At 44.6% G+C, this 21228-nt stretch overlaps 1 protein-coding gene and 1 long non-coding RNA gene across 3 annotated transcripts; one reads left to right on the top strand and one right to left on the bottom strand.

Annotated features, from left to right (window-relative positions):
• Window positions 1–1770: 1770 nt before the first annotated feature.
• Window positions 1771–13548, bottom strand: LOC117672426 (uncharacterized). Of its 2 annotated transcripts, XR_004593230.3 has the most exons (5): window positions 8265–8391; window positions 7458–7777; window positions 7214–7370; window positions 5318–5613; window positions 1771–2463 (listed from the first exon to the last, which is right to left on the bottom strand). It is a non-coding gene; the product is annotated as an uncharacterized LOC117672426 (long non-coding RNA). The 2 variants fall into 2 exon arrangements; XR_015733267.1 differs by lacking the exons at window positions 1771–2463; window positions 8265–8391 and adding an exon at window positions 9049–13548 and having other exon boundaries at window positions 4564–5613.
• A 983-nt stretch (window positions 13549–14531) lies between these two features.
• Window positions 14532–17453, top strand: FOXC1 (forkhead box C1). The gene has a single exon (XM_034429060.3). It carries the CDS (start codon window positions 14612–14614, stop codon window positions 16442–16444), a length of 1833 nt encoding a protein of 610 aa, XP_034284951.2. The 5' UTR covers window positions 14532–14611; the 3' UTR covers window positions 16445–17453.
• Window positions 17454–21228: the final 3775 nt, after the last annotated feature.

Here is a 21228-nt window from a genome sequence, read left to right as displayed (position 1 = left end):
ACCATTTGCCTATGTGATCTATGTCATTGTGGAATGACTGAGTTTTGGGGGAAAAAAATCAATTAGCAGTTGCAGGATGCTATTCATTCCTCTTTTCTTTATGTAATTCAAATAGTAGCTATCAAAGAGTTGGGGTTGAAAATGTTTCCTAATATATTAACAATCATTGCCTGTAAAAGTATTCACTGATACACATTCTCGTTATCCATCCAAGAGTAGACTAAACACATTCTCCAAGTCTTGATTATCAGCATCATGTTTCAATTTATACAGCTCAATGCTTCTCTGGGCCAAGAGAGTCACTACTCAACAGTATTTACAAGACTCTGCTAAACATGCCTGATAAAAATAAAAAGGGAGAGAAAGGTAGTTGTGTCTGATGGACGATTCAACCTCCATGAGAGTCAGTAAGGAGTCTTTTACAAGAGGTTTACTACAGTTAACCCCAAAAGGTTAACTCTAACCTGTTCCTTTAACCCAGCATGGGTAACTTTAAGATTTGTGGCAACTGTGAATGGTCAATAAGGGGGGATGACAAGTGACAACATATGCATCATCTTCTCATCATGCAAATTACATAAGTATATGGGGTAGATGTCTTGACATAAATACCTGATTCCATGATCTGCAGGATTATGTAGGAATGCACAAATATTAATATAATCGTGACTTGCAATGGATACTAGTTAGTAGTGGGTTGCCCCCAGTTTGCACCGGTTCTATAGAACCAGTAATAAAACTGGTGGGAGGCTCTGCCCACTGACCCCAACATCACTAAAACGCTTCTAAAATGCATGCGCAGAAGAGTGTGCGTGTGCGCGAGTGAAGCAAGCAAGCAAGCGCGGCCCTGCTGCGAACTGGTAGTAAGGGTAAGTAGAACCCACCCCTGATGCTAGTGCTTTGCATCATGTTTTTAGCTCCTATATCTCCGATTATTTTAGGCAACCTAGCTTTGCTGATGGAAGTTGAAGGCCAAGAACATCAATGAGACTCCAAGACCCATCTGGCACAGGACATTGGACCCATGTTTAGGCTATGGACTGTCTGAGGTGTTCACGTAATACGCTTTGTGGCCTTACTCCCACTGGAGTGAGTCTCATACAGTTATGATATAAAATTCAGTTAATTAAATATAATTACTCTCCATATGTTGGACAGAACTTCCTCCATCTGTCACATTAAAATTAAAATTAGCAGCAACTGATGGAGGGACCAGAAAAAATTACTGAATCCCATGAGGTTGCATAGTACCCTCTGCTCTGCAGCATCCATTCACAATTTAGGTGGAGAACAACAATAATTTTTCCTAGAGGTCAAATGTAATTCCCCTGAGAAATAGGCTCTCTCCATATGGATGTCCTTCCTTCCTTAAGTCTTGCACTGCTGGTCTGGAAGTAAAGAACTATCAACATCCAGAGGACTTACTTTTGAGTAATCTGTACATAAACCCATATAGTTTGAAAATGCAATATATACCTGGTTGTTGTGCAACTTTCCAATATAGATCTTCCCGCAGAATTGGCTTCAAAGTAGTAGGTAGCTGGATTTAATGAGTGTTAGACTGGATCAGGTTTATAACTAGATTGAGCAGATGAAAGAGACTGAATATGGATATTTAGAATCAATGTTGAAATAGCAAAGGGAATCCAGTTGATATTCTTAAACTCAGGACTAAATCTAGGGCAAAATTATCTCAAAGTTTGGTTTTGATGACACTTTGTCAAGATACTATCTCAGTTTTTAAAAATTAAATGAAAATTATGAATATGATCGAGGAAAAAGAATCCAAACTTTATTATTCCAATGGAAATATTATCTCTGTTTTCAGTATTGGTCCTGCAAGTCTACAATCCTCACTCAGGTTACTTATTCTAAAAATGGTAAGAGAATGGTAAAAGAATGGATATATTCCAGAACAAATTCTTGGAGACATACTGTTTCCAAACTACGTTTTTGAAATGTTTTATCTTAAAATGTGCATAACGGAGAAAGACTTTGTGTAAAGCAGGGATGATGCTGCAGCTATTTTTTAATATCTTAATTCCCACAAGTCCTTACCAGAATGGTCAATGGTGAAGGAATATGAGAGGGTCCAGTGGGATTTAACTGGAAATGCAGTGTAGTCATACATTTCTAGAGTTTAGTCTACAGTCTACAAACACTTTAAACTATAGATAGAAAATCTATGACCTACAACTTTTCAGCAGATATTTCTTTTCTTTTTCTACTGAAAGTGGGGAAAGGGCTTTTTTAAAAAAGTATCGTTTTTAATTCAGAGGACTAATATGAGGTCACCAGCTAATGCAAGTCATGAAATCTTCAAATACAAAAAGAAGAGCTCCAGTAGCTGTTTTATGAGATGATGTTGTATATTCAACATGGTTTCTTCAATCGGATGGTGCTATTCTCACCTCTATGCAGCTGGAAGTCCACCAGAACCCAAGTCCCCTTCCTTCCACCTCTCTGCAGAAACAAAGACCCAAGTAAACACATTGCAACCCCAAAGGGTAAAATACAGAACGTGCAAAAACAGAGACAACGCCTCGCAGCGAATGGAAGCCAGAGAAGAGACGGGCCCAGCTTGCTTGCTTCATTTAAAGTGCTTTATCTGGCAATCTGTCTAATTAGAACAGCTCAGTCAGAGTGCCCACGATCCTTAATAGCAATTGCTGCAGCAGGATGAAGATTGCAATCTGCTTAATTGAGATACCTTCAGGTGATTTAGTGGCTCTTAATAGCACTTTTGGTTATGTGTTTGGTTCTTTCCTGCTGTTGTTATTGGAATGCCTCCTGAATTGTGCCATAGGGTGAAGTTACTTTAGTTACCTCGCAACAGCCCTCTGCTGCATTTCTCTTACTGCTGCCTTCAACAACAGCAGTGCAATCCCCTCTGGATTTTTCTACCCCCAAATTTTTATATCATCGGCAAATTTCAGCCTTTCGCTATTCCTCTGTATAACATCAAATTATGTATAAACAAGTTTAAAAACTCTGATTCCAACTATGGAGGACCCCATTTGATACCACTCTCCAAAACTGTAATTTTATTCCCTTTTTCAGTCTCCTGTTTTGTAACCAGTTTTCTGTTCTTTTATCTTCAGTGCTGTCCTCTTATCCCGATTCTCCTCATGTTTATTTTATACAATATATAGGCTGTTTATGTTAATTGATAACATTGCTGTATGATTTATCAATGGCTGTATATTTGAAAGAACGTGTTTGCACCATTACTATTTACTAAAGCACATAAAAAATATTTTAGCCAGGAGCTTCATCAAAGGATTTTTGAAAGTCCACAGAAAAAATAGTTAATATCAAATAATGTATATCTTTGCTGACTGCCTCAAAAAAAATCCTTAGAAGTTAGGAAGACAAAACTTACTGGAATAAATGCTATATTGGTTATTTTGCAGTAAACTCTTCTAGATGTTTGGTTATTTTCTTTTTTAATTATAGTAATATACTTATACTATACTATTACACACTTTACTTAGAACAAATGCTAAGTTAATTAGCCTATATCTTCATTATATCCTCCTTCAATCCCTTTTTTTAAAAACTGGAATTACTTTGGCTATTTTCCAGTCCTCAGGAGCTGCTGTTGATCTTAAAGAGAAGTTGTATATTTTTATTAGAAGATAAGCAATTTCACATTTGAGTTTTTAAGGATGGTGGATGAACCTAGGATTTATTTGTTTTAAAATGTCACGGAAGCTTATAACTTGTCTCTTCTAACAGTTCAACTGATTTCCCCTCCAAAACAGGGAAGTGCACCTGTCCTATATTCCAGCAGTGAAAGAATTCATGCAGTTTCTCTTCCATTTCTTTATCTTCCTCTTTCATTGATTGTGCCATCAAATTAGTATCAACTCTTAGCAACTACATAGATTTTCCCTGTGACAATCTATCCCTAAACCTAGTTCTTCAGGTTTTCCAATGGTAAACCCTCATCACCCTAATAACTGAGTCCATCCACTTTGCTGATGGTTGTTGTCTTCTCTTTTCTTCCACCTATCCCAGAATTAGAGCTTTTTCTAGAGAGGTGGAACTTTGCATAATGTGTTCAAAGCAAGATCATTTGAGCCTGGCCATTTGTGCCTCCAGAGAGAACTCTTGAGTTGATTCTGTATGTTTTCTTGGCTATGCCCAATATTCTCAAGAGTATCATCTTCTAGCACATCTTCAACACCTATCATCTAATGGTCCAATGGCCTATCTAGTCAGCTTCTTAATCCAAATATATTTAAATAAAGTGATATTGTTCTTCTTAACTTTCTTTGCAATTTGGTTTTTAATCCCTACTCTTCAAGGGCGAAGTTTCATGAACCTCATACTACCTACTTTGCAGTAGATCATCTTCAATTCATTCCATTATGATGATTCATATGTTTCTCATTTAATGCTTTCTCACTGTAGAAGGGTAGTCACCTGTTTTGATTCTCTTGCCAAAAATGAATTTAAAAAATTAATATTGCTATATGAGGATTTTAGGAAGAAATTGTTTCACAGAAATGTAGATGGGAGAAACCCATTTTTCATAGATAGGCCATCAACCACATGATAATCTACCAGCAACTTGAATTTTATTGATAGGGATAAATTGACTATTTCAAACTCATACTGCCATTCTTAGCCATCTATCTTACAAGAGAAGCTAATTTAAGGAGGCAGATGGAGGTAGAAGTGGTTTTCAAATATCCTTTAAAGAAAAAAAAATAGGTGAGTGAGCATGCTTCTCTGCAAAGTATACTTTGAAAACATTAAGTTAAAATTGAAGGTGGCCAAACTCTGATCCCAGAGCCTAATAAGCTCATGAAAGTGTGGAGTCAAAAACAGGTTTTAAAAATGGTTTCCTTGAGTCAAGAATTTTTACTCCTGAGGATTCCAAGAATACATGCAACATACATTATTTTTAAAAAATCCCTTAACAAAACAAAAAAGGACAAGAGAATGCTGATCATATATGTATATACTGCATTGCCACATGTACTGTAGTCCTTGCCTCTTCAAAAATATTTATTGGTCTGAGCCACCCAAAGGATGCCCCTTCCTGATATACATGATAGCCCAGATAAGCCCCCCCTCCCCCCTCAGGTGTAGTGATCAACATTTTCTTTCTTTTCAAAGGATTCTTTACATTATCAGTTTTTAAAAGAGTAAACAGTGGGCCTAAAGAGCCATGAATTGCAAATAATACCTTTGGTGACACAAAAACTACAGATAAGGAAAGATCACTAGTAATTTTCACCAATTAGATTTATTCTGAATGGTCTGGTTTCTTAGCTTAAGCTGTCCCTGCAATTGCAACAGACTATACCTTGGAATCCCACTGTTGAGGTGTTTCAAAATAATCCTTTGCCATTTCGTCCAAGCTGGTGCCACAGGAAGTAAGCTCAACTGTATTCAGTGGGACTTACTCCCAAAGTAAATGAGTTAGAGATTGCATCTTTGGTTTTACATATTTAGAAGGTATGTCTTTACTTTGTTCTTTTGCACAGCTCAGCTTTGGTCTGTCCCCATCCTGCCTCACAGTCATCTTTTCTTGGGAGATTAGCTGGACATGAATGAGGAGATGACCTCAGTGTCTCTTCTGTGGGTGTTGGCTTGGCATGCCTGGAGATTGAGATAGAAGAGGCAATTTGTAACTTATCAAAATTGCTTGCACAATTTTCATTAAGGTGAAATGCCTGGCAATTGCAATCACATTCGGACTGCTACCATGCTCCTCCCAAATCTTTCAAATGAACGAAGGCAGAAAGTAGTGTAGAGAGCAAAGTATTCTTCATTGCTACATCTTCCTGTTGGGGCATGAAGGATTGAAAAAGCATCACCTGAATTTCTGATGTTCCAAAAGAATGCATTGTATGATGAAGATTCAGCAAAGGCAGTGGACTAGTGGTAATCCTTATCTGTAGAGATTTATCTACCAGCCACTGGGATTGAATGCTGTCCACTTATGACCACAATTGAGCCCAAAATTCATGTTGCTAAATGAGACATTTGTTAAGTGAGTTTTGTCCCATTTTATGACCTTTCTTGCTATAGTTGTTAACAACAGTTGGAGTTGTTAGTCACACAGTTGTTAAGCAAATCCGGCTTCCTCATTGAATTTGCTTATCAGAAGGTGGCAAAAGGGGAATTATATGACGCTGCAACTATCATAAATATGAACCAGTTGCCAAGCATCTGAATTTTGACCATGTGACCATGGGGATGCTGCAATGGTCATAAGTGTGAAAAATGGTCATAAGTCAGTGCCACTGTAACTTTGAACAGTCACTAAATAAACTGTTGTAAGTCAAACCTGTATGTTTTTACCACAGGAAAAAAAAATCAATCGGGATGAACTGAACAGAAGAATCACAGAAATTGATGGATAGTGAAGTTATTCACCAATTTATGTCTGAAATCAGATGTAGTAGCCTCATAATACCAGTTTATAGGAATAAAAGCAGAGGGGTACAAATGAGAATCTGCAGGAGAACAATGGTGCCATTTGCAAATTTGCATCATTGGTGCACTGATATGATTTCTACTGCAATTGCCGTCATATCCTGTTTTGGAGGCCCTCTGCTCTAATCCCAATGAGGCTTCTGATTGTAACCTATCAGCTCACCGATCACATTAAGCCACAATTGTTGGGTTTAGACTAGCGCTAAGTGATTAGTCATTGTTTGAGGATGACCATGTTCACACAACATACTGAGTTGCAACCAGCACGACTCACCCTCAGGACTTCGCACAATTTGTGAAGTTAAAGACAAGACTTTTCCATACTTGGGATCTACACTATCATTCAACAACCTCTGTGCTTATAGATCTCTAGTAGATGGACTTTATCCTGCACCAGCAATGGACTTCTGAATACTTTATAAATTCCTAGCGTAGAAAGGGTCTCAATTTCTTGCTCCAATTATAGAAAGAAATGTCTCTAGAGATAAATTTCATTTGCTCAATCTGAACATGACTTCTCTAGGCTGGGCCTTTAGATACAGGCATCCAGTGGACGTTGGATGACATAATGGGCATCAATTGCACAATGACAACTTGATGTATGGGATATGACATCACTGACGCCACCACCAGTTCTACCATACAGATCGCTGTGCCCCAGAAGCCTCATTGAATCTTGGAAGTGTGCAAGGCACATCATCATCATCATCATCATCATTTACTACTGAGCAGAAAACAAATCCCCAGCCCTCTTCCTTACCTTCACTATTCATCTTTCTGGTATTTTGGGGCCATTTGGACAGAAAGGGATTTGGTTTTGCAAAGTCTTGTTGGCTGCATTCCTCTAAACAGCACCCAACCGGGTGCTCAAAAAATGACATTATTGCAACCTGCTCCATCAGGGGGCGCTCTGAACCCTGTAAATCAGAAAAAAAGTTGTCTGATCAAGACACAAAGACAAGCGGGACCGGCGGCCACAGGCCCCCCACTTACCCGAGGGTTACCTTAAACTAGCGTTTTATCGACGCGGGTTTCTCGAGCCGTAAACGGGACGCGCCGTGGAAAGAGTGGAACTAGATTCGCCTTCTTTGTGGCTTATGTGCTGAGAAAGCTTGCTCTCCCTGCCGACAAATTGGGGATCAGGACGGCAGGAAGAAGGGGCTGTTTTCCTTCCACTCTCTCACTGCAGCTCGGCCAGCTTCCTTTCTGCTCTGCAAGAAATGCGCCGCGTACGAATTGCGGGATCCCTCCGGTAACTTGACGAACGTTATTAGTACCTCTTGCATTCTCTAGGGGGGGAACCTGCAGCGCCATCAGCCGGTTTCTACATCCATACGCAAGGAAAGAACAACGATCAGATTAATCTGGAGATTGCGTTGATCAGGGCAGGTACGGAAGCGAGGGAGTCAGTTTCTGTCACACCCACCTCTTCGCGAGGGACTGAATTGCCCCGTCGCCGTCCCACTCGCCCTCGCCCCGTGCAGAGGGGCTTTTCGCCCATTTTGCAAAATCTTAAGGTGCGGTGTTGCTTTTCAGCTCTTAACATATGGAAAATTGGACTTGCACGGGCGAGCTTTCTGGGAAAGACATAGGGGGCCAGGAGATACCTGCTGAAAGGAGCCCCGTGGGTCCGTTATTTACCCCCTAGGAAAGACAGTGGAACTCAGTGGATTTACTCCTGATAAGTCATTAAGTCAGGGTGGATTGTATTCCTCTATTAAAGTCAGTTAAGTTTCTCTCCCGCGCTCCAATAAGCAAAACAGGTTATCATAGAAAGCTAAGAACTATAAATTGTGAACATCATCCCTTACCTAATGCCTTCCAGAGGTTTAGAGCAATAACTACCACCAGGAGGCTAGCTGAGGATGATGAAAGTTGTAGTTCTGTCATATCAGGCTGGCATTAGGTTGGAGAAAGCTAACGAAATCTCAAACGCGTTTACCCCACGTCTTCTCCCTCCCTTCCTGGCCTTCGAAAAGCCGAGACAGACAGGAAGGAAGCTGGGACCAAGGGAAAAAAAAAAAAAAAGGAAACACGAACCAGAGGCCTGAAGAGAGATAAAGCTTTCTGGTGCAAACTGGTTTTCTTTTGATTCCCTTAGCATTTGGCAAGGGAGGGAGAGAAATCAGGACGAGGGAGGGAGGGAGGGACGGTTGTTAATGGGATTTTGTTCTTCGAATTGAATGCGCTCGTTTTTAAAACGCGCAGGATCTAAAAAACTACTTTCCCTTGGGAACACCTGCTCAAATAGGTCTGGGGCTTCCAATACTCCAGATCTGCAGATCCCCCGGTAGGATCTCCTCTGAAAAGTGATTGTGCCCCGCCAGCGCCCTTTAGTCCTCTGAGTCAGGCTTCTGAGTTTTAGTTCTTCGCAGCCCATGGCTTAAAGGACGGCGTCGCGCTCCACTAGAGAGAGTAAAATCCTATCCCCCCTCACCACTCCTCCTTTCGCCCCTTCTCTTTACGTGCCGCTTATCCCTCTTTGGTCCAGAGGAAAAGATTTGTCCTAAAGGTAAAAGAACAGAAAGGACCGGAGCTGGGATTGCGCAGTATGAGGAGACACCGCAGAAATGGATCTTCTAACGTAGCACTTACTCTTTCTCAGAAGTAAATTCCGCTGAAATTAGTGGGAGGAAAAGCTCTCTTCGCAGCGGATCTTCGTAAATTCGCTTCGAATAAACAAAAAAACACTGATTTTGGAGAAAGAAAGGTTTTTCCTACAGGTCGTTGAATATTCATTGCGGGTAGTTTTGTAAGCCAAGCCCCCCACTCCAAATTCCTTCGGTTTAGTAGTCCCAGGTCTTCAAAATAAACAAATGAACAAACAAAAACTTATGGACAAGGAAATCTGGAATGGCTGGTAGTAGAATGTTCAGCAGCTATCCGCTCCTCCTCCTTCCTCCAAACTGATCTGGGAATATGTTTGGGGTGGTCTGACTGGGAAAAGTAAAATCTAACCTCTCGATTAATTTGCTTCCCTTCCTTAATTCCTGCAATCACCAGCATTTCAATCCGAGCAATTCACTTGATCAATTTTATTTATGGCTTCAACGTGGTTGAATCGGTAGCCAGATCGGCCCCGTTCATGGAATTGAACTGGAAAGAAGTCTTCTTTGTGGTCAAAGTCGATGCTTTCAGAATCGGCCATTAACTTGCTCCCAAACCCAGAGGAGCATGTAAAAAACCAAGGAGTACAAATCCCGAGCCGGCCATCCTTAAATTCAGATATTTGGAATGAAGATGCGCTGTCCGCTGTAGTCATTCTGAGTCGAAAGACGTTCGATTTAGGACATATTCCAATCGAATGGCCTTTCTTAGGAACAAATAGATCAAGGAGGGGGATCTGTAGAACCGCAAGCTCAAAAACAGGAGATAGAATTGCGCTGGGAACTCAGCTTCACTGGAGGGGAGGAAGACGAAATCATTCTTTCGAACTTCAGATTCCAGCATCGCCTATACTAGTGGAATACAGATTTGACCACCGTCCCCGACCAGGTGACCTCGAAATGTGTTGGATACTCCGATCATGCTTAGACAAGAATCTTGTTAATTATGCAGATGATTTTTTTTAAAATGTAGTCCAATAGATCTGGAAAGCACTCCGTGGGGAAAAACAGGCATTCGATCCCTGAATATAGAATTCAAATGATCTATTTTTCCTGAGGGACCCTCATAATCACACTAGAGACTTAGATCTCCCAAGTCACAAGTGGTTCCTTCCATAATCGCCACAGATTGCCCAGAAGTAAGCCAAGGGGCTAAGCTGAAGTCCAGTTTGCCTTCCCCCAAAGACCCATGTAAAGTGCACTGGCAATGATATACTTGAAACTCTGGGTCCATTTACTGAATGGTGAATTCTAATTAGATCAGCGGCAACGTGCTCCTGTTCCAGTAAAAAGGTGTGAGGTCAGGCCTTGCTTTAGCTTGAAACAAGGGAGCTGAGAAGTCAATATTTGACAGTCTCAATTCAGAGTCAAGTTTAACTCTGTCCAATAATCGTGGTAGCCCAATTCTAGACAGACAATTCAGAAGGAAATTTTGCTGAATTGAAAGGGACAAATGCCATTTTGGTGGTCTAGAGAGTTACAACCTGTCTGGAGAATAATATCCACGGATCTTGGCAAGATTTAACTGCCAACTAAATTTGGAGAGGATAGCTGTCAACTTTGCTACCTTGGTGATCTTGGGCCAGTCACTCTCTCTCCCTCTCAGCCCCTCTCAGGGTGGTTGTTGTGGGGAAAATAGGAGGAGGAAAGTTAATTAGGTATGTTGACTGCCTTGAGTTATTTATAAAAATAATAAAGGTAGGATATAAATAAATAAAATAAATAACATATTGGCAAAATGGGGGGAGAGAAGGGAGCATGTAATATAATTATTGGGGGACTACTATCCTATTGAACTCAACTTTACTTTCCAACAAATAAATAATAGCAATACATAAACAAATCTTCACTGGCAAATAAACCTCAGCCTAAGGGTCCTGTTTGTAGGAACGGCTCACTTCAGCTGTCCACCCCAAACGTCCCCTCCCTCGATAAAACCCACAATTGGCTCTCAAGACCAATGGGGAAAAAAAATACCGGCCAAAGATGTTGGGCAGGCTTGGAATCAAAGTTGGTTTTCGTAATGGAGGAGCTGCGGCTAGAGTAACAGAGGAACTGCCAGCTCATTGCTTCAGCTGTCAAAAGAGGGAAAGTATTCAAGGGTATGGGATGCCCAGCCTCCAAGGGGCTCCGGGAAAGGGATGTGATGGGAGACAGAATTTGCCTAAAGGGACAAATTAACACCTCGGGATGAAGTGAGCCGCTGATATAATCTTTCATGCATGCCCCCATCCCCCTTCCAGTACTTGACATGTTTAAAAATAGTTCCTATTAATGATTAATCAAATCACAATTAGGGCTGATTATCAAGGCACAGAAAGATGGCTAGGGGCTGGGGAAAGGGGGGAAAATGTGATCTGTTGTTACATTCAGCTGAAGTGTGATGCTGTAAGAACAACCAATCTTCGCTAAAAGGCCAGGAAAGTAGCGTGGCCTGGGGCTGTGATTGGAGAGACAAAAGGGGACGCCAAAAGGGACGGTTTCGAAGTGTCTCCTTGGGCTACTTTTGTCACTGTTTCAGAAAGACCTTGTGCATAACAACGCCCCCCCCCCTTCAGCACAGAGCACCTTCGGACAATCCAGATCTGGTGGAGATCAATAGAAGGACGTCTGGAAGCCTGAATGGGCTTTTAGGATTCTTCACTTTGGCCAGGCTGTGTCCTCAATGGGCCTTTAAGTCCATCCCCTGTTAATTTTCCCTTCCATCCTTACAGGGGTTCCTCAAGTCTATCAAAGGCGTTTTCTCTGAATTCTTCAGAAAGAAGGGGGTTGGGAAAATAAGTACATAACAAAACTGATTGAATATCAGTGTATAAAGTCTAAATACAATTACCCCAACCTTGTCACTTTCTTTGCTAGACTGCTTTAGAACGATATATTTCAAGCATGAGGGTGATATTCTCCTTGACCCATCTTCTTTCAACTCGTTCTGAAACTGACTGCTTTAGAGCCAGGCAATCACGATTGGGAGTCTACCAGATTTCTCCAACTCCCTCCCTTCACCCCCCAAAATCAGGAGCCATCTTTCTTGGTTCTCCTCACAAAAGACCAGCCGGAGAGGTTCTTGTGAAAAGTCTCTGGCGACTCTGGGTTTATTTAATTAGTAGTCAATGTGTTCGAGGAGTGGGAATGACCCCACACCCATTAAATTCTCCTCCCCACCCTTGACACAAAGGCTTAATACGTTATCACTTATAAAGTTAACTAAGAGAGGGGGGGTTGTACACACAGATCTTCCTAAATCCTGCCCGCCTGCCTCCCTAAATACTTGTCAAAAGCTGGTCAAGTGTTAGAGAAAGAAAGGAATCTGTCCCTAGAAGTTTGGTCAGACAGCTGGCTGGAGCAGGGAAGGGTGAGGTTATGGGGACCTGGGAACACGGCGTGGGGGGTCTCTCTCCTTCTCACCTTGATCCAGCCTTCTGAGACGACTGGAAGGCCATTTGCCACTTCTCCCGCAGCCCTGGGAGAAGCAGTGACTTCCACGAAAACTCTGGACGGCTGTAGAAGGAAGCGTGCATATAGGCAGTCGACAGGGCCCGTTGGAGGAGATCAAAGAGTCAGAGAGAACCGTCCGGGCAACCCAAGGCCTTGCCAAGAGAGGCTTGCGCTTGAGAGGAAGGTGTGGAGACAACTAGGTGGCTTTAAGTCGCTGCCATTCAGGCAAGGCGATGCCAGGCGAGTAAGAGCCTTCTAATTTGCACAAACCTAACGAGGGAAGAACTCGCTCGCATCCAGATTGGCGATAAATATCCACATTTGCAAAAACATTTTAGACGTTGCTAGAGACAATTCGAGGCGCTATATTCTCACAGCCGTGCATTTCTTTTGTAAGATTCATAGAAAAATCGCCGCTTGTTGTTTGACACACGCAGAGAGTTTAGGTTCCCGTTTATTGATTTCCCCTTGAAGTGCTCATTTATATTGCCACTTAAAATGTCCAAACGATGGATCAGACCCCCATTTTGGCAAACCCTTTCTTGGAATTGGGGGGGGGGAGAGAATAGATGCAGTCTGATGAAAACCTCTGAAAACCCGCCACAATACCGTTTGCAACCGGGTCAAATCGAGATATTAACACTCTTAAAACGGGTTTGGCGATTTCTCTTTACGTTCAACACTGCTACATATTTCCTTTTCCTGTATCATCGGCTACCACCTCAAAAACCCCTCCAGCTCAATTTCTCTTCCCTGCCCCCCTCCTCCCCCGAAATCTAACATCGAGCCTATCGCAATCTTCTCCAAAGCCTTCCAAAAATATCTAGTGGAATTAACAAAGGTATTACTGTGGTTAAAGCGATGTTGGCCTCTTGGTGAGTGACTGGGGTGTGCATGTTTTCATTCCGGACGAGTAGATATTGCCATTCGATCCACCTAACGTCCTGTGCGGGGAAGGAGGCTAGAGAAGCCGCATATGGATGGGAGGGGGATATGGATGAGGGGTCCGTGTGTGTGTGTGTGTGTGCGCGTGTGTGGCCGGTCTCAGAACTGTAATTCTCCGAGCGGCGGTGGCAGCAACTTCTGGAGTACTAGCAGCAACCTTTCTCTCCGACGCCCATTCAGAACTCGCCTCCGCCTTTTCATTGGCTGCGCAGTCCGTAAGGGCGGAGCTTCATGGCCTGGAAAGAAAAGGGGGAGAGGGAAAAGAAACTCCAGCGAGTGCGTAAAAAAGTCTTTGCCTCCGCGACGGATGCTCAAAAGTTCAGAAGTTTTTTTCCCGGTGCCTTCCCGAGGAGCTCGCGGCTGAGCAAAGGCGAGTGAGAAGCCGAGACGGAGCCCGAGGCAGCCCTTCAACCCTCCAGGCGTTGGAGAGAAGGTGGATCTTTCGTCCTAAGCTGAGCTTTACACCAGAAAGGAGGAGGAGGAGGAGGGAGAGAGAAAGGGAGAAATATCCGGACCGGGGCCTCTCCCTCCACATTTTTTCCCCTCTCCTCTCTTGCCTGCTGTTTACTTCGCCTGGCTGGGACCGCGTTTGTCAACCTGTTGGCGAGCTCCGCGGGAAAAACAACTCGGGAAACGGAGTGGGCTCCCCGTGAGTGCGCGCCTTTCTATTTTTGTGCTCGATGGAAGTAACTAACTTTTCTTCCCGGCGGCGGCCGCTTCCGTGGAGTGTCGGCGCCTCGGTTTAAGAAGAAGAACCCAGGAGGAGGAGGAGGAGGAGGGGGGAGGGAAAGAGATCGAGTCCCCCCTCTCACCCCTCCTCCCTTTTCTCGCTGGCTGTTTTATTTACTGATTACTTTTTTGCGAGCATTTTCCTTTTCGCACACTTGAGCCGAGGAAGGGAGAAAACCGACTAGGATCCAGAAAGGGGGGGGAGTCGGTTCGTTCCCCCCCACTTTTTTTTCTTCTTCTTCTTTTTGGAAAAAAGGAAAATCCTGGTCGCCTCTCCTGGTTTATACTTTTTTGGCTCCGGATTTGCGGAGGGGTGGAGGGGGGAAAGCAGAGGAGGCGGCGGCGGGGGAGGAGGAGGCGGCGGCGGAGGCGGCGGAGGAGGAGGCGGCCAGTCTGCTGCTGCTGCTGCTGCTTGGTCCGGCTGGGCTGCTGGAAGGGAGGCCATGCAGGCTCGCTATTCGGTGTCCAGCCCCAACTCGCTGGGAGTGGTACCTTACCTCGGCGGTGAGCAGAGCTACTACCGGGCGGCAGCCGGAGGGGGCTACGCGGCCATGCCTGCCCCCATGAGCATGTACTCGACTCACCCGGCAGCTCATGAGCAGTACCCGGGCGGGGGCGGCGGCGGGGGGGCCGGCGGCTTAGGCAGGCCGTACGGCCCGTACCCACCGCAGCCGCAGCCCAAGGACCTGGTCAAGCCGCCCTACAGCTACATCGCGCTCATCACCATGGCCATCCAGAACGCGCCCGAGAAGAAGATCACGCTGAACGGCATCTACCAGTTCATCATGGAGCGCTTCCCCTTCTACCGGGACAACAAGCAGGGCTGGCAGAACTCCATCCGGCACAACCTCTCGCTCAACGAGTGCTTCGTCAAGGTGCCCCGCGACGACAAGAAGCCCGGCAAGGGCAGCTACTGGACCCTCGACCCGGATTCCTACAACATGTTCGAGAACGGCTCTTTCCTCCGCCGCCGCCGCCGCTTCAAGAAAAAAGACGCCGTCAAGGACAAGGAGGAGAAGGAGCGCCTCCAGCTGAAGGAGCCGCCGCGGCACCAGCCGCAAGAGGGAGGCCAGCAGCAGCAGCAGCAGCAGCAGTCCCAGCCGCCTCCCCCCGTCAGACTTCAGGACATCAAGACGGAGAACGGCTCGGCGTCTCCCCCGCAAGCCTTGTCCCCGCTGGGAGGAGCGCCGGTGCCCAAGATCGAAAGCCCCGAGAGCTCCAGCACCAGCAGCCTCTCCAGCGGAGGAGGAGGAGGAGGAGGCAGCCCGCGAGGTGGCCGAGCGCTGGGCTTGGAATCCAGCGGAGCAGCCGAGTCCCAGCCGCAGAATCAGCACCACCCCCATCATCCTCACCCGCACCCCCACCACCATCATCCGCACCCCCACCACCACGCTGCCCTCCATCACCCACCGGCGCACCATCATCCCGGCGGCGGCGGCGGCGGGGGCTTCAGCGTGGACAACATCATCATGACTTCCCTGCGCACCTCGCCTCAGGGCGCCTCCGCCGAGCTCCTGTCTTTGCCGCCGTCCGCCGCCGCCTCTTCTGCGGCCTCCTCGGCCTCTTCCTCCTCCTCGTCCACCGCCTCCACTTCCAGGACGGCCGCTCTGGCCTTGAGCAGCGGCTGCTATTCCCCGGCGGCGCAGAGCTCGCTCTACAGCGCCCCCTGCAGTCAGGGCGTCAACACCACCAGCAGCGCGGCCTCGCCGGCGGGCGGCATCACCGCCAGCACCAGCAGCAGTTACCACTGCAACTTGCAGGCCATGAGTCTCTACGCGGCCGCCGCAGCCGCAGCCGCCGCCGCGGCCTCAGGGGGAGGGACGGGGATCAACAGCGGAGGGGACCGAAGCGGCGGGGGCCACTTGGGCAGCAGCCCCGTCGAGCCGGACCCGCTGCCCGAGTACAGCCTGGCGGCCAGCAGTAGCAGTAGCGCCTCTTCCCTCAGCCTGAGCCCTCAGGAGGGGCACCCTCAAGGCGGCGGCCGCTTGGCCTCTTGGTACCTCAACCAAGCCTCGGCGGTGGGCGAGCTGACGCATTTGGGCCCCGCTTCGGCTACGTCGGCCTCCTCCCCCTCCTCGTCGGCGGGCTACCCGGGCCAGCAGCAGAACTTCCACGCCGTGAGGGAAATGTTCGAGTCCTCCCAGCGGCTGGGCTTGAACAACTCTCCCGGCGGCAATGGCAGCGGCGGGGCCAGCAGCTGCCAAATGGCCTTTCCCGCCAGCCAAAGCCTTTATCGCCCTTCAGGCGCCTTCGTCTACGACTGCAGCAAGTTTTGACCGCCGGCAGCGGGGGAAGGGAAAGGAGGCGCCGAGCCGAGCCGAGCGGAGAGGCTTATATAAAGAACTCCCATTCCAGGCCTCCCTTCCCCCACAAAACCAAAGAGGGGAAGAAAGAAAAAAAAAAAAACACTATTCCGTGCAAAGGCGACATTTGCCCAGTAGATAATTATTAAGTCATGGTTTGTTTAAGGACAGTGTTACACCAAATAACACGTAAGTTTGTATGCTTTTCTCCCCTCCCCACCCCCCCCACTCTCCCTTTTGCCTTTGAAAACTGCCTCCCTCTCCCGTCCAACCCCTCAACAAGCGGCCCTCAAATTTCCCATTTGCTGCGCCAGACTGCTTGGATGGCTGCCTGCCTTGCGCTTGACTGGTTGGATGGCGACCTGAGGAGGCGCATCCCCGCAACTGAGCGCGCAAGGCAGGCCGCGAAACCAGACCCACCTACCCACCCACCCCCGTGGCTCCCAACACGGGTGGGAGTTTTGCCGTTTGATTTCAGTGAGGGCCTCTCGCCCCTCTTTGAACAAGGCGCAGCGCCTTTTCCAAAAAGCTGTAAGAAGTTTTTTGCCCGTTGACTCGTACGCAACTTGGATTGCGCAGTACACGTGTTGTTTCTTCTCTTCTTTTTCCTTCTCCTTTCCTTCTCCTTTTCCTTCTCGCTTCCCTCCCCCCCGTCCCCCCTTAAAGGGCTGTTTTATACGCAAAGACTTATTTTAAAGTGTAAATGGAACATAGTAATTTATTTTTAAATCTCTTGTTGGATCGTTCGGACCAAACACCAAAAATGTTTGCCCCTCTCCTTTATCAAGAAAAAAAAAAAATAACTGACTTTAAAATGACCTGAAACGCTCATTTTTTTTCTTCTTCCATTATATAAGAAAAAAAGGGGGGATTGTATTAATCTTATTTTATCATTTTATCATTTTTCCTTTTGTTGTTGTTGTTGTTGAAGATACCTTGAAGTTACTGACTTTGTTTATTAATAAATTACCATTCAATTGGACCAAGAGCATTTACGTCTGGATATATTCATCCCACTTTTAAAGTTAATTTTTAAAAAATCTATCAGTCGAAAATATGAATAATTTTAGTGATAAATCAAAACAATAGTTTTGTATTTAAAAAAAAACCCTACTGAGTAACTGTATCTGCAAGACTTTTGAGTGCTGCCAGTCAATTTTAATTTAATAACATCACTGCTGAACTATTTTATCAGTAAGTAAATCTCATTTATTCCATCTATTTTACCCTGATTTCAGTGGAATGCGCTGTCAGATGGACTTTTGGATGAAGTTAAAATTGACGGAAAACAAATGCTCTGAATCAACCACTTTCTTGACAGAAGTATTATAGTTACAGTTTTGAGATTTATGTTTATTATATCTTTGGAATCTAGGAGAAAAATTCACAAACATCTGAGCAGCCAAGCCATCAGAATTGACTAGCATTAGAACTAAAGGTCAGGAGACATTTGGCTAATTGAACTTACAGGCATTGCTATATGACGCATAAAGGAAGGCGGCATTACAGAAGTCATAAAAAGGTCCAGAAACAAATAATGGGTGTATGTAAACCTGCTATTTTTAGCAACCTTTTCTGGTTTCATGTCTGAGTGCTTTTACACAGAAGTAAATCCCACTAATTTGTGCAGGACTTTTTCTTCTGAACAAGCATGTATATTATTGCATTGAACCTTTCTGAATATACATCATTTTTAATATATGTTTCTCTCCCTTTCTCTCTCATCCTAGTATGTAAAGCTGTTTTATTTTCTAATAGTTATTTGTACCTTGGGACTCCTTATTGATTATTCATTTATACGAAACACTCTTAACTAAATTTTTATTTCACAAATGAAGGCAAATTTACCTGTCCCAGGATAATGTTGCAGGATGTAACCAGATTGGATCCTAAACATTTATTCCCCCCTACCTTTTTCCCCCTTCTAGACAAAGGGGCTATTAGTATTGTGTGTATTATTTTTGTTTGTTTTAATTTTCAAAATGTAAGAGTGAAAGAAGTTAGAAGCATCATAAGGATTTCCAATATTGTTGTGGTCTAGTCTACTTTTCAAATCCACCAAAACTAATGCCAGATTAAGCTCTAAGATTCCATAAAATCGTTACCTGATTTTTAAGGTGGCTGATTGTGAGTGAGAGAATTTTTAAGGGCAACTAGCTCACCCCCTTGGCCTCTGCTTCCTTCGTCTACCAATGATTTGGACTCCCACCCACCTTCTTTCATAATTTCTCTGCCTTTTTTTCTTTCTTAAATAGAATAAATTGCCTTCAGGGATGGCTGCAGGAGCATAAGGTTAAGTCTTGTCAAATGAAGAAGCTCACCTTCAGGTCAATCCCTGAATAGAGGAGTTTGAGGGATACAAGGAAGTCCTTTCCCACAATAACTAACCAATCAGCCAATGCAATCTACTTTTAGCAGAGAGGGACTGGTCTACCCTCAGAGAAGCAGTGAAGAGAAGCTCTATTGGTAAGCCCCTGGTGTAAATTTTCAAGAGAAAGCAACCTCCTATCGCTGATCTAATCTAAGGCAACACTTGGCAGTAATTGTCCCTGGATTGTTAAGGGCCACAAATAGTAAATAAATTCAAACTAATTTAATTAAGAATTGATCAATCAGGCGCCTTCTCGCCTCAGCTGGGCCTCCAAGGAGATAAGAAAAGAAGGCTCAGAAACACAGGATAGTACCCTATTAAATGTGTTTAGTTTGTTTGGATTTTTATTTTTACTTCCACTAAGGAATTAATCACAAGCAATTGCAGTATTGTAATATTTTTTTAATGTTTCTTTAAAAAATGTTTTGAATTATCAGAAGGACAATGCACTGAGGCTATGTGTATTTTATATGTATTTTGAATGTATTTTGAAGGGAGCTATATTAAGTAAGGTGAGATTTAATCTCAAGAAAGGAACCACATGGAAATTTAAATTTAGAATTTATAGAACTTATTCTTGATTTTGGATAAATTCTTACTTATGAAATGACATGGGTTACTTTTTAATTTCTTAAATAAGAATCCAAAGACTAACATTTTAATCTATAACCAGATCTCCAAATCACTTCGTCTGAAGATATTGTAATAATTTGAACAAAATAGACCTATTTAAGATTTTAAATGGAAAAATAGTTTGGTTTTAACAGGTTCTTGATATTGATTGGTGTCTCTTTTTAAGACTGGATCCTGCATGTAGTTGAACTGAGTGAAACAGATTTCATAGGTGCACATAGCTTTGGTTTCAGCTGGTCTCTAATATGCTTATCTAGCCTGATTTAGAGAGCTAGTGGCATTAGTATACTTTATGGTTGGATTACTGGGTGTTGGAGGCAGGAATCTCTAGGCTTCTTCTAAAAGTTATTTTAAACCGAACATGAGCTTAGCTCATTTTATACAATCAGTGAACATAGAATATTATGTTAACAGAATATCGTAACCTATGCATGTCATAAAAGTATAATTTTTAGGAAAGGAAAGGTTTAGAAAGAACCTTTGTGTTCAGTGGGGGTGAGAGAATTAAGCTTGTGTTCATTTCCATAATAAGCGTTTTATATACTTAGGTTTTAGCCAGTTTGAATCCCTTGTGTTTGTTCTTGTACATATAAGAAATCAAGGTGAAGAGAAGGAAATTGGACTGAAGGCGTGGGGGATGGCTATTGCCTTTCTATTTAGTTTCAGTTTTGTTCAAGGGGGGGAAGGGAATGGAGTAGGAGACAATTCTTATGGCAACCTCATAGGCCCACTCCTCAAATCCACTCACAATTCAGCTTTTGGACTTCTGGGTAGGTACCATGGAAACTCCATTGGAGTATGGAAAGCATTGTTGACCTCACCCAGTTGACATTGAGATAACAGAAAGGAGCACTGTGCTTAAGGCGGTTCTGTCTCTTGGGTCATTCATTTTTTTGGACCAATGTCCTCTCTCCCCCCTCCCAATTTTCTTCATGAGAAAAACCTGGGAGGCAAAGGGGAAGGGTTTCTGTGAGTGCTCCTTTGCTGATTTAGTGGATTTCCAATGGCACAAGTAACTTCCTGTCTTTCCAGCAGTCACAGCCAATTCTTCTGAGGATTAGATTCCTTGACAAAACAGTAGATTTGGGGACAGGCTGGAGATGTGGCTGAGGGAGGGGGAGGAATAGGAGTTCTGTTTTATCCCAACTTTCCCCCACAAAGTACCTACAAGGATGCATTGAGTAGGGAATGGTATTGGGCCAACAAATCTGGTTAAGAAAATGGCTTCAGTGCAGGCACAGAACTGGCACACAGGCCACTTGGCTGATGCAAATCTCGCTCTTTGTGCCAAGGCTTTCTGGAAGTGGCTGTCCCCCAAATCAGTGCAACTTGCTTCTCGTGGGAAAGCAGCGCAGTTCAGGCCCTGTTCTGGAGTCCAGCTGTTTCAACTGTCCCTGAAGTGTTTGATCTTAGAGAAGGAAGGAAGGCCTCTAGGATGGCAAGTAAACCACCCCAGACTACAGGGTGAAGCTTCTACTGGGTAGAATGGGATCCCCTGAGGGAGAAAAGATGCCTCAAGAGGTCTGGAGCAAAGGTGGCTTCCTTCACACAGAGGACAGCATGCCCGGATTGACTCCCAGATGCGCTTGCCCTGAAAAGGTCCCAGCGAAGACCACCCCTCTCTTAGTTGGCAGTCAGGGAGCTGGGAAGGTTTGGAGATCGCGGCTGCAGTCAGGAGAGCGCGAGAGATTTAACTCTCCGGCAGCTTCTCCAGCTTCGCCGGCATTGACAAGATCGGGCAAGCAAGCCTTCC

This window comes from Pantherophis guttatus, chromosome 3 (genome assembly GCF_059756535.1).
Source record: "Pantherophis guttatus breed Tessera chromosome 3, ASM5975653v1, whole genome shotgun sequence".
Classification (NCBI taxonomy): Eukaryota; Metazoa; Chordata; class Lepidosauria; order Squamata; family Colubridae; genus Pantherophis; species Pantherophis guttatus.
Note: the sequence above shows the minus strand (reverse complement) of the source record. Positions and strands in the feature narration are given on the sequence as shown.